This window comes from Dromiciops gliroides, chromosome 1 (genome assembly GCF_019393635.1).
Source record: "Dromiciops gliroides isolate mDroGli1 chromosome 1, mDroGli1.pri, whole genome shotgun sequence".
Taxonomy (NCBI): domain Eukaryota; kingdom Metazoa; phylum Chordata; class Mammalia; order Microbiotheria; family Microbiotheriidae; genus Dromiciops; species Dromiciops gliroides.
Genome location: NC_057861.1, coordinates 338,736,839 through 338,749,607, shown reverse-complemented (window position 1 = coordinate 338,749,607; position 12,769 = coordinate 338,736,839). Strand labels below are relative to the sequence as shown.

The 12,769-nt window shown below is 40.4% G+C and overlaps 1 protein-coding gene across 1 annotated transcript in view; it reads right to left on the bottom strand.

Moving 5' to 3' along the window:
• SLC6A19 (solute carrier family 6 member 19) overlaps positions 1-12,769 on the bottom strand; it is a 54,446-nt gene that overhangs the window by 17,236 nt on the left and 24,441 nt on the right. Inside the window, exons 3-6 of the mRNA XM_043978040.1 lie at positions 8,617-8,754; positions 5,203-5,384; positions 2,090-2,200; positions 859-971 (exon numbers count right to left, since the gene is read on the bottom strand). Of these exons, the coding sequence (XP_043833975.1) occupies positions 859-971; positions 2,090-2,200; positions 5,203-5,384; positions 8,617-8,754 (544 nt within the window). The remainder of the gene's footprint in view (positions 1-858; positions 972-2,089; positions 2,201-5,202; positions 5,385-8,616; positions 8,755-12,769) is intronic.

The window sequence follows — 12,769 nt, the reverse complement described above, 5'->3', positions numbered from 1 at the left end:
ACTCTCCACCCCCCCACACCATCACACATATACTGCAATGTCATGCACATAGTAGGCACTTAATAACTGTTATCAAGCTAAATTAAAGGAATATTGGGATAAGATTAAGGAAGGTCATGAATTCCAGCCTGTGGAGTGTGAAGGGTTTTTTGGAGGGTTTTGTTTTATTTTAGTGGGAGTATGATTAGAGCCATGTTTTAGGAAGGTTACTTAGGGGTGGAGAACAGAAGTAGAAAGGCTAGATTAGAGACTACTAAAATAATTTGGGTTTGAGATAATGAGAGTCTGGACTAGACCAGTAGCAGTAGGAATGGAAAGAAAAGTACAGATATGAGAAACATGGGGAAGAAAGACTAGATAATACTTGTTCACTGATTTGATTTTATGGTAGAGGGAGAGGGAGGATAGATGTTGAGAATAAACCATTGATGTCTATTTACTAAAGCGGGTCCCCAGAAGATCTCTACTAGGCAATTTTTTCTTGATTTTGCATATGCTAATGTCAAGGTATCAAGCTACATTATTCTATATCCTCAAAATTAATTAAACTATTTTTTTCTAAATATTCTATAGTTTAGAAGAATCTCCTCAGTTCATTCAAATAGTAGGCTTTTTTTTCCCACTAAACTAATAATGTAAGAAACATTTCTACTTTTTGAAGGGTTTTCATATGTATTCCTTTTTTCTTTTTTCATTTTACTAATAAACACCTTGAGGTAGGTATGGGAATTATTATCTCTGTTTTACAGAGAGAGAAACTGGGAGTGAGAGTATTAAGTAATTTGTCCAAGGGCTCATTCCAGATGACCTCTCAGACCCGGAACCAAATATAACTTTTCCTTTGTGTCAGATACCTACTGCACAGAATTGTAACTGGAGAATGAAATGAGGCCTCCGAAGGCCAGAGAGAATGAGTAGAACACTTGGGCGCCAGCATCCAACCAGGTGACTGGATTAACCAATTCTGTGACCTGTGAAGTCAAATAAAAAAGCATTAATCCTGTAGCTCAGAAACTCATGGTCTCTACCCTCTATCTCCCCCTTTTCTTGTCTCATAAGGGAAGCACAGTTTTCCAATAAGGCAAGAGAAACCAAGAAGCAGGGGGTGTCAATGAATTTCATACAATTTAAACTAATTGTTCCCTTCCTAGGTGTTGGGGTCCAATTTGCTTTTATCAATAATGCTTGCTTAGCAAGTACATATCGTTTGGAGGGAGCAGGAAGCACACAGGTCATTGTGAACACAGTCAGCATTGTGGACGTAGACAACTGAATGTTTTGATATGCCTTAAGATATTATGTAAAATTCTTGAAAATTCTGTGTAGGAGCTAATTCTTCTTCACTAGTAACTGTTTCTGTTTCACTACTCACAGAGTAAAAGTCAAGCTAACTCTCAACTAACTTTGCACAGTTTTAAATGAAGAAGACAAAGTGCTATTAAAAATGCAAATAGAGGGGCAGTTAGGTGGCGCAGTGGATAAAGCACCGGCCCTGGAGTCAGGAGTACCTGAGTTCAAATCTGGCTTCAGACACTTAACACTTACTAGCTGTGTGACCCTGGGCAAGTCACTTAACCCCAATTGCCTCACTAAAAACAAACAAACAAACAAAAAAATGCAAATAGGAAAAAAAAAAAGAGTGACTGTTGGGAAGTTTTTATGAAATTTAAAAAGGATGCCTTATAAATTGGATGGATGATCTAATCACTGCCTTTAGGAAACTGAGTAATATTTAAGTGTTATGAGGGTGAACAGCAGCCTTCTTATGGCTAGAGCACATCCCATTTGCCCCCATCAGAAAGGTCTTGAATCCTCAAAAAAGAAATAAAAAGAAAACCCCAAAGGTTCCACCAGGACTGCCTACATTAGACCATCCTTCAATGTTGCATGGGGGGCAGGGAGAGGTGATCAGTTGGGGAGAGAAGACAAGAGGTACTGCTGATTGGCTACAATTTAGTTATGAAGACTTGGTCTCACTGTGGATTACACTTGAGTCAGAAAATAGAGTTGGGGTCCAGGATTGAACATATTCAACTATATTTCTTAGCCACACTGCTAGCTGTATTCTACAGCAGTCAAAAGTGCTTACGTTGGGCGTGAAGAGGAAGACAATTCCATTGGTGGCCCCCTTCAGTGTCAAACCACGGATAAGGAAAATGGTCAGAACAATATAAGGAAGAGTTGATGTGATGTACACAGCCTGAAAGGAGAAGCAACATCATATTTTAAAATATGTGAAAATAGAACCAAATACTTTATCACAAGGAGCTCCCTTCCAGTGTAGAAATCTATGACCCTTTGATTCTGGCTTGAAAATAATTTGTCTACTAAAAATCAAAGTACAGTTGCCAAGTTTTGTCAATTTTATCTCTGAAATACCTCTTGCGTCCATTCCCTTCTCTCCACTCATACACTCACCACTAATTAATTCAGGCCCTTATCACCACTTGATGGGACTATTGCAAAAAGCCTCCTGATTGGCTTCCCAACTGTTATTCTCTTCCTTCTCCAATTCATTTCCCAGCAGTTGCCAAATGAATATCCCTAAAGTAAGGTCTGATCCTATTAAAAAAAAGTTCCAGGGGCAGCTAGGTGGCGCAGTGGATAGAGCACCAGCCCTGGAGCCAGGAGTACCTGGGTTCAAATCCGGCCTCAGACACTTAACACTTACTAGCTGTGTGACCCTGGGCAAGTCACTTAACCCCAATTGCCTCACTAAAAAAAAAAAAAAAGTTCCAGTGGCCCCCTGTTACCTTTAGGATAAAATACAAGCTTCTCTGTAATTTAATCCCTTCACAGTCTGCTTCTACATAGATAGCATCATGGAAACAATGAACATGAACTTGGACAGACTTCAAGACATAGTGGAAGACAGAAGGGCCTGACATGCTATGTGGTCCGTGGGCTTATGAAGGGTCAGACTGAACAACAACTAATATCCTTCACACCCTCTTCAGTTTAGCCAGAGGGTTCTACTCAGGGTATCCTACATGTGAACTCCATATCCTGTCTCCATTCCTTTGCATAGGCTGTTCCCTCGCCTGGAATGCCCTTTCTTCCTCTTCACCTCTGTCCTGGAGGATCCCTGGGTTCCATCAAAGCTCGGTTCAAGTGCCACCTTCTACCTGAAGACTATTCCCCAACCCACAGTCCCTAGTACTCTCTCCCTTTATTGTGTATCTACTTAGCATTTTGTTTGTATTTATGGGTACATGTTGTTTCCTCCCTATAGAATATAAGCTTCCTGAGGTAAGCTTGATGTCCCCAGTGTCTAGCACTGTGCCTGGCACAGAGTAGGCATTTGATAAATACTTGTTGTATCAATGAATGAATGAATGAACACATAAAATTGAAGTGTGATTAAAACCAGGGTATTTTTGAGGTGTCATTTCTCAGCAGTATTCGCCAAAATGGAATTAATTCTCTGTACCCTTATTCTGAGTAACAAAGCAAATACAAGTTAGATGACCAGATGTCTGGATTGGCCAAGGTGACACAAATTTTTTAATGTCCTTCTCTGAGTGGATAGGTGTCCTGGAAAAAAACAACAACTGGTGCCTTGCAAAGGCAGTTGAAATACTGACAAATAGTGTAATCCTGTGAAGGATTTTGTAAATTACCACAGATAAATGAAAGGAGCTATATTTATAAGTCATGTAGAGTTTAGTAAAAGGACTTGGATCAGGGAATCATTTCTATGTAGGGAAGGGAACAATTATTTATTAAACACCTACTATGTGCCAGGCTTTGTGCTAAGCATTTTACAAATATCTCATTTGATCCTAACAACCCTGTGAGATGCTTATCTCCACTTTACAGATGAGGAAACTGAGGCAGAGGTTAAATGACTTGCCTAGAGAAACACAGCTAGTAAGTGTCTGAGGCTGGATTTGAATTCAGTTCTTCTTGACTCTGGGTTCAGGGCTCTATCCACTGCACATTCTCTAGCCCTATTAATCTGCCTTCACCATAGGCTAGGATTCTATTTGGATCTTTTTTTTTGAAGCAGGATAGGAAGTGAATAAAACACTAGACTTGGAGTCAGGATGATCTTAATTCAAATCCTGCCCTTCACACTAACAGGCTGTGGAATTTGGGGCAAGTCACAGTATTTCTCAGCCTCATTTTCTTTATCTATAAAATGAGGACAGCAATGACACTGACATCATAGGGTTGTTGTAAGAGCCAAATGAGATAATATAATGTAAAGTATTTTGTAAAACTGAAAGTATTGTGTAAACATTAGCTGGTAGTAGTAGCAGCAGTATCAGTAGCAAAAGCAGTGGTGGTGGTAGTGGTGGTGGTGGTGGTGGTGGTAGTGGTGGTGGTGGTGGTGGTAGTAGTAGTAGTAGTAGTAGTAGTAGTAGTAGTAGTAGTAGTGTAGTAGCAGCAGCAGCACACACCATTAATCCTAGGTTCACCAGGATTCTGTATTGTTCATTTCTCCTAAGGAAGTGTGGAGTAGAGGATAGGGCAACAAACTAAGAGTCAGGAAGACTTGAGTGCAGATACCACATAAGGTACTTACTAGCTGTATGAACATGAGCAAGACACTTAGACTCTCTTTGGCTCAGTTTCTTCATCTATAAAATAAGTGTGTTGTACTCATTGTTAGGAAGCACAAATGGATAAAGTACTAGACTTGCTGTCAGGAAGACCTGAGTTCAAATTCTGCCTCAGTCACTTACTACCTGTATAACACCGAACAATTCACTTAACCTGTTTGCTTGAGTTTTCTCATCTGTAAAATGGAGATAATATTAGCCCCTCACAGGGTTGTTAGGATCAAATGAGAGTTGTTGTGAAAATAAAATGGATAACATTTGTCAAATGCTTTGCCAACTTTCAAGCACCATATAAATGCTAGTCATCATCATCATCAGTCCCTTTCAGCTCCCAATTTCTGATCCCATGATCTTTCTCTAACCTAGAGGTTGCATTTTTTTGTTTGTTTGTTTTGTTTTGTTTTTTTGAGGGGCAGTGAGGGTTAAGTGACTTGCCCAGGGTCACACAGCGAGTACATGTCAAGTATCTGAGGCTAGATTTGAACTCAGGTCCTCCTGAATCCAGGGACAGTGCTTTATCCACTGCGCCACCTAGCTGCACCCGGAAGCTGCAGTTTTAAAAGAAGTCATACTTAACTGTTTGGTCTTTTCCTCCCCCAACCCCTGCTATCACACCAATGGATTTAAGCCTGAATACCTTTCCAGATGTTTCAATGCCCCTGATGGTACACACATAAAGGACACTCCAAGCACATGTCAAACACAGCAAGATCCACCACTGAATATATCCTGAGTCATCGATGGAGGTAGAAATATTTAAAGTCTCTCGATACCAAAAATAATCCACCGAAGAACTCTTGGCACATTCCTCTGTATATTCTGAAAAGGGAACAAAACAAGTTTAGTCAATTTTTTGATATTCGCTCTGCAGTGAGTCAATTTAATGATCATTCTCTTTGGAAGAAGCCGCTGGCCCAGCATCCTCTGAAGCACAAGACTTGGAAGAGTTCCTGGGAACTGCCTTCTTGGAGGACTCTTCAGTCAAGAAGAAAGAGGCCCAGTGACATTGAGGTGACACAGTGGATAGAGCACTGGCCTTGGAGTCAGGAGGGCCTTAGTTTTGACCTCAGACACTTACATGCTGTGTGCTGGGCAAGTCACTTAACCCCAATTGTCTCTCCTCTTCCCCACGCCCTCAGAAGAAGAAGAAGGAGAAGGAGATGATGATCTAGAGACTAAGTGAGATGTGGATCAATGGAAAACTCTATTGAGCCAGGTTTTTTCTCCACCTTTTTTCCATTGCCCTTCAGACCCTTCAATGAAGACAGGAAGGAGCAAACCACTTTAAATTGGAAAGAAAGGCTATAATTCAATGTATCTACACTGGACCTTACTGGGAAATGACTTTTGGAGGGGGGGGGGGGAATGACTTTTTTTTTTTTGGTGAGGCAATTGGGGTTAAGTGACTTGTCCAGGGTCACACAGCTAGTAAGTGTTAAGTGTCAGAGACCGGTTTGAACTCAGGTCCTCCTGAATCCAGAGCCGGTGCTCTATCCCCTGTGCCACCTAGCTGCCCCGGGAAATGACTTTTTAATAGCTGTTGTTGTTTGTCCTTCATTCTCAATGAAGACCATGACATCAGGGTGATGTCATGACTTGCACTGAATTGGATTTAAGTGAAACAGGGCTATGCAAACTCACCAGCCTCACTCTCTCCTTCAGAGCAATCTGGGTTCAGTTGCAGGATAGATAGATAGATAGATAGATAGATAGATAGATAGATAGATAGATAGATAGATAGATAGATAGATAGATAGATAGATGATAGATAGATAGATATCAGGATAATTGGAGATGGCCCCTGATGTTTTAAGTGACTTCTCCAGGGTCACACAGCTAGTAAGTGTCTGGGGTGAGATTTTAACTCAGATCCTCTTGACTCCAGGGTCAGTGCTCTATCCACTGTGCCACCTAGCTGCAGTTGAACAGTATTAAATCTTTAGCAGGGTGCATGAGAAGGCTCTCATCCTGACTTCTCTGTACTGAGTTGGGTTTTGGGGAGTGAAGTCTTGGGAGTATGATCACAAAGGATAATTTCAAATATCATTTATAGGAGCTAAAGTTCTACAGAAAGTGCCATACTCTTATAAACTTCCTGATATACATGGCTTCAATGAGAAGTTTTGTATCTGCAGGTACATCTCTGTTGTACATAAAAATAAAAAGATAAACTGTTCTGGGCGCAGCTAGGTAGCACAGTGGATAAAGCACTGGCCCTGGATTCAGGAGGACCTGAGTTCATATCTGGCCTCAGACACTTGACACTTACTAGTTGTGTGGCCCGGGGCAAGTCACTTAACCCTCATTGCCCTGCCAAAAAAAAAAAAGGTAACTGGGACAGGGAGGGTGCAGATGATTCCTCACTATGAAATTCTAGGGGTCAACAATCCAATGCCTACCATGTGTCAGACACTGCTAGGTGCAAAATATACAAAGACAAAATGGAAAACTGTCCCTTTCCTCAAGGAACTTAAAATCTCTTCTTCCTCTTACTTTAGTAACATGCATTTCTATAGCACTTTTAAGACTTATGAAGTACTTTCATTGCAACAATCCTGTGAGGAAAGTAGTCTAAGCATAATCATGCCCATTCTATAGATGAACAAACTGAGATCTAATGAGATTAAGACACTGGCTCAAAGTTATACAGCTAGTAAGTGGCAGAACTTAGACTTGGACTCAGATCTGCTAACGCCAAAACTAGTACTCTTTTTTTTTTTTTTAAGTGAGGCAATTGGGGTTAAGTGACTTGCCCAGGGTCACACAGCTAGTAAGTGTTAAATGTCTGAGGCCTGATTTGAACTCAGGTACTCCTGACTCCAGGGCTGGTGCTCTATCCACTTCACCAACTAGCTGCCCCATTCTTTTTTTTTTTTTTAATTTTTATTTCTTTATTTTTTTAGTGAGGCAATTGGGGTTAAGTAACTTGCCCAGGGTCATACAACTAGTAAGTGTTAAGTGTCTGAGGCCAGATTTGAACTCAGGTACTCCTGACTCCAGGCTTGGTGCTCTAACCACTGTACCACCTAGCTGCCCCCAAAACTAGTACTCTTAAATACCATACCAATTTGCCTCATAAAAATTTCATTTCGACTAATGCAGAAATAGGATTAATGTTATTATGTGTATATATATGTGTGTATAGATTATATATATCTATATATGTGTATATGTATATAGATATAACCTATATCAGATTACCTGCTGTCTAGGGGAGAGGGGAGGGAGGGAGAAAAATCTGAAATTGTAAAGATTGTATAAACAAAAGTTGAGAACTATCTTTACATGTAACGGAAAAAATAAAATACCTTATATGTTAAAAAAAATTTCATTTCAAGCATGCGTTTCCATCTGGAAATTTATGGAGGGAGGAAGCAGGATATAGTGGAAAGGGTACTCAGTTTAGAAGCAGAACCTAAATTTAAATTCCTTCTCTGCAACTTGTATGAGCTTAAGGAAATCACTTCATTTCTCTGGGCCTCAATTTCCTCATCTGTAAAATGAGGACGGGGTTGGATTAGATGTCCTTTAAGGTCCCATCTGGCTTTAAAACTCTGATCCTCTGACCTAAGACATTTTCCTCTTTAAAATGTAATTTTTTTTAAAAGAAAGCCCACATGCAAGCAGAATAACTACCTCATTTCATGGTGATATTAGGTGTGCTCTATTTTAAACAAATCTTAAATTCCAAAATATACTCATGAAATTGAAAAATTAAGGAGTCATCATAATAATGATGACAATAACTTACATTCACCTACTGCTTTAAGTTTGCAAAATACTTTACATGCATTATCTTTATATGAAGAATTCTTCATATAAAATGGAAAGTTTTTCATGAAAAGATAGACTCAGCAAGGGGATTCCTTTTATTAACAAACTTCCATTTTACCTTACTCTGCTCAGTGCATTTAAGATACACGTTTGGTTTCTGTACCAGTTTTCTCATTTTGTGGTTCAATTGGTTAAAGGGACACACAGATGCAGTCATCCTGGAAAACCAAGTAGTGATTGAATAGCCCTGGTTTATACCGGCGGCCCCAGCTGTTACCTGTTTTGTTTTCACTGAGTGGGCATGTACTCCAAGGCAGGGGATCTTGGAAAGAGTTGAAGAAATACCACATGATCCAGGCAATGATGGTATTGTAGTACAAGCCTACCACAAAGGAGACAAACATGGAAGCAATGCCTAAAGGGAAAGAGGAAGAGGTTATTATGATTTACAATGAAATGTATCCACTTCAATTCAAAAAGCAAACATTTATTAAATACCTGCTATGTGTAAAGGCACTGTGACAGGCAAATGAAGGTTATTTACTTAATCCTAGTGCACAAGCTCCCTTTGACAGTCAAAGCAGTGATAAGGTGGTAGTAGACCTTTGGGAGGCTATATGGAAAAAGGTATATAAAGTCTAAAATTGCACTAAGATTTTTGGGACACCCTATACATTTCAGATATTTAATAGCTTTTTTGTTTGTTTGTTTTGCAGGGCAATGAGGGTTAAGTGACTTGCCCAGGGTCACACAGCTAGTAAGTGTCAAGTGTCTGAGGCCGGATTTGAACTCAGGTCCTCCTGTATCCAGGGCCGGTACTTTATCCACTGTGCCACCTAGCTGCCCCCTATTTAATAGCTTTTTAAAACACACACACACACACACACACACACACACACACACACACACACACACACACACACACACACCCCATCCTTTATTACAAGGAATTTTTCTAAAGAAAGAAAAGCCAGCAAAACCAATCAATGCTAGTGAGTCAATAGATATTTATTAAGTGCCTACTATGTGATGGGCTACTGCGCTAAACAATGGGAGAAGGCAAAAGACAATTCCTCTCTCAAGGAGGTCACAGTACATTGGGAAGACAACATGTACACAACTATGTATAAAAAAGCTATAGACAGGGCAGCTAGGTGGCGCAGTGGGTAAAGCACCGGCCCTGGATTCAGGAGGACCTGAGTTCAAATCTGACCTCAGACACTTGACACTTACTAGCTGTGTGGCCCTGGGCAAGTCACTTAACCCCAATTGCCTCACAAAACAAAAGGCTATAGGATAAATTGGAAATGATCAACAAAGGGAAGGCACTTATATTAAGGGGCATTGGAAAAGACTTCCTCTAGAAAGTGGGATTTTAGATGGGAATTGAAGGTATCCAGCTGGCAGAGATGAGGAGGGAGAGAATTCCAGGCATGGGAAACAGTCTAAGGAAATGTCCAGAGCCTGGGTATGGTGGACTGTCACGTGGGAGGAATAGCAAAGAGGTCAGTGTCACTGATATGTGTGTGTGTGTGTGTGTGTGTGTGTGTGTGTGTGTGTAAGAAGACTGGAAAGGTAGGAGAGGGCCAGATTATCCCACTGAAAAAAATCTGACATGTGCAATGTTTTACAACAATGGACCCCAATCTAGGGGGAAGAAGTATTTTTCCATATCTCTTCTTTGGGGTCAAGCTTCTTCTACAGCAAATTACAATAGGAGTACAAGTCAACTTCTATGGTAGGAAATTCAAGCTGAGTCAATTTCCCTAAAACACCAAGAGGGTGGAGCTTCACTGGCAACGTGAGGATACAATAAAACTTGTACTGCTCAAACTAACTTGGAGGTGGGGAAAGGAGGGAGTCAGTATCAGAGGCATGAATTAAAGACTAAAAAGGACCAGTTTTATTATGTTGCATTATGCATAATAGTTGTAATTAGGCTAAAAAAGTATTACTACTGGTTCTTAGGGATTACTTTTAAAGAATTCATGAGTATGATTTATAATTAGAACATCCATAATGATATATAAATGGGTGCTGCTAATAGGACCCTATTCTCCCAAAACTTCCAGGCATGAAAAATTGAATCATTTTGAATGCTTTCTTCTCCCTTGCTCCATAGTCTATTTGTCAGTAAGTACTACTAATTCTTCCTTTTAATGTTTCTCACATCCATCCCTTCTTTCACATTCTCATTGCCTTAACTCTAGTTCAGACACTCATAACCTCTATAAGATACATTACAAACTTCTGAATCACCCAATCAATCAAAAAGCATTTGTAAGTGGCACAGTAGCTAGAGCCCTGGGCCTGGAGTCAGGAAGACTCCTCTACATGAGTTCAAATCTAGCTTCAGACACTTAATAGCTGTGTGACCCTGGGCAAGTCACTTAACCCTTATTGTCCTGCAAAAAAAACAAACAAAAACCAAAAAAGAATGCATTTAGGGCTGAGTCCTGGCCTTACAGAGAAAGGCAAAAACAGTTCCTACTTTCACTAAATTTATATTCTATTGAAGGAAAAAAACATGTAAATAAGAACATGAATCATCCATACAGAATATATGGAAACTAACTTTAGAAGGGAAGGTATTAGCATCCCCAGATAATGGAAAAGGCCTCTTAGTGAAGATGTCATTCGAGCTGATCCTTGAAGAAGCTAAGGATTCTCAGAGGTGGAGGTAAAGAAGTGCTCTTCAAGCATGCGAGACAACCAATACAAAGAGATAGAGGCAGGAGATGTAGGAAGACAGAAGGCCAAGGATGCAAACAAATATGTTTTGAAAACAGAATTTGAGCTGGCATCAATGTCTTATGATAGCATATCCAGAACTCATTACATTCTACCAAACTGCCTTTCTAATGCTTTCTCTGGGAATCATCTACATAGCAATCATGGTTGAATTCATGGGAGATAAAGAGATCACCAAGCAAGATAGAATGGAGGGAAAAGAGACAGGGGCCCAAGACAGAGCCTTGGTCTACATCCAGAATTTTTTTTTTTTTTGGTGAGGCAATTGGGGTTAAATGACTTGCCCAGGGTCACACAGCTAGTAAGTGTAAAGTATCTGAAGCTGAGTTTGAATTCGGGGCCTCCTGACTCCAGGGCCAGTGCTCTATCCACTGCACCACCTAGCTGCCCCATAACTTTTGAGGGGGGCGGCAATAAGGGTTAAATGACTTGCCCAGGGTCACACAGCTGCTAAGTGTCAAGTGTCTGAGACCAAATTTGAACTCACGTCCTCCTGACTCCAGGGCTGGTGCTCTATACACTGCGCCACCTAGCTGCCCCATAATTTTTTTCCAGTTACATGTAAGGGTAGTTTTCAACATTCATTTTCATAAGTTTTAGAGTTCCAAATTTTTCTCCTTCCCTCCCTTTCCTCTCCCCTCCACAAGACATCAAACAAGTTATATATGTACAATGCACAAGTGTTCTTTTTATCATTTCTATGGGAGTGGATAGTATGCGTCATCATTACTCCCTTGGGATTGTCTTGCATCATTGTATTGCTGAGAGTACTTAAGTCATTCACAATTGCTCATTGAACATTACTGCTGTCACTATGCACAATGTCCTCCCAGTGCTCTGCTCACTTCACTATACATCAGTTCATATGAGTCTTTGCAGGTTTTTCTGGTATCATCCTGATTGTCATTTCCCACAGCATAATACCACTCCACTTCAGTCATTCCTCAATTGATGGATATTCCCTTGATTCCCAGTTCTTAGCCACCACAAAGAGTTGCTATAAATATTTTTTGTACAATTTTCCCCCCTTTTCTCTTTTTCACAATTACTATTGTTAACTGTTTCCCTCCATCCTATTCCCTTCCCCATGATATTTACTCTATTATCTATCTTCTTTCACCCTATCCCTCTTCAAAAGGGATTTGTTTCTGTCTGTCCCCTCCCCCAATCTGCCCTTCCTTCTTTTGTCCCTCTCTCTTTATCCCCTTCCCCTCCTATTTTCCTACAGGGGAGTGTGTATGTTATTCCCTCCTTGAACCATTTCTGATAAGATTGAGGTCTTTGAGCCAATTGTGTACATCCATAATTAATGAGCATTACATAAATGATTATCTCCTAAGAAGGATGATATGGAGAACCAGAAAAGAGCAGGGTTGGGGGCAGCTAGGTGGCCCAGTGGATAAAGCCCTGGATTCAGGAGGACCTGAGTTCAAATCTGGTCTCAGATACTTGACACTTACTAGCTGTGTGACTCTGGGCAAATCATTTAACCCCCATTGCCCTGCAAAAAAAAAAAGAAAAGAAAAGAGCAGGGTCATGAAAACCCAGAGAGGAGATAATATCTCAGAGATGATTCATATAGGGAAATGCTAGAGAAAGGTCAAGAAGGAGGAGAACCATGAAAGGCAATTCGGCAATTAAGGAATCACTGGTAACTGGAGAAAAACAGTTTCAATTGA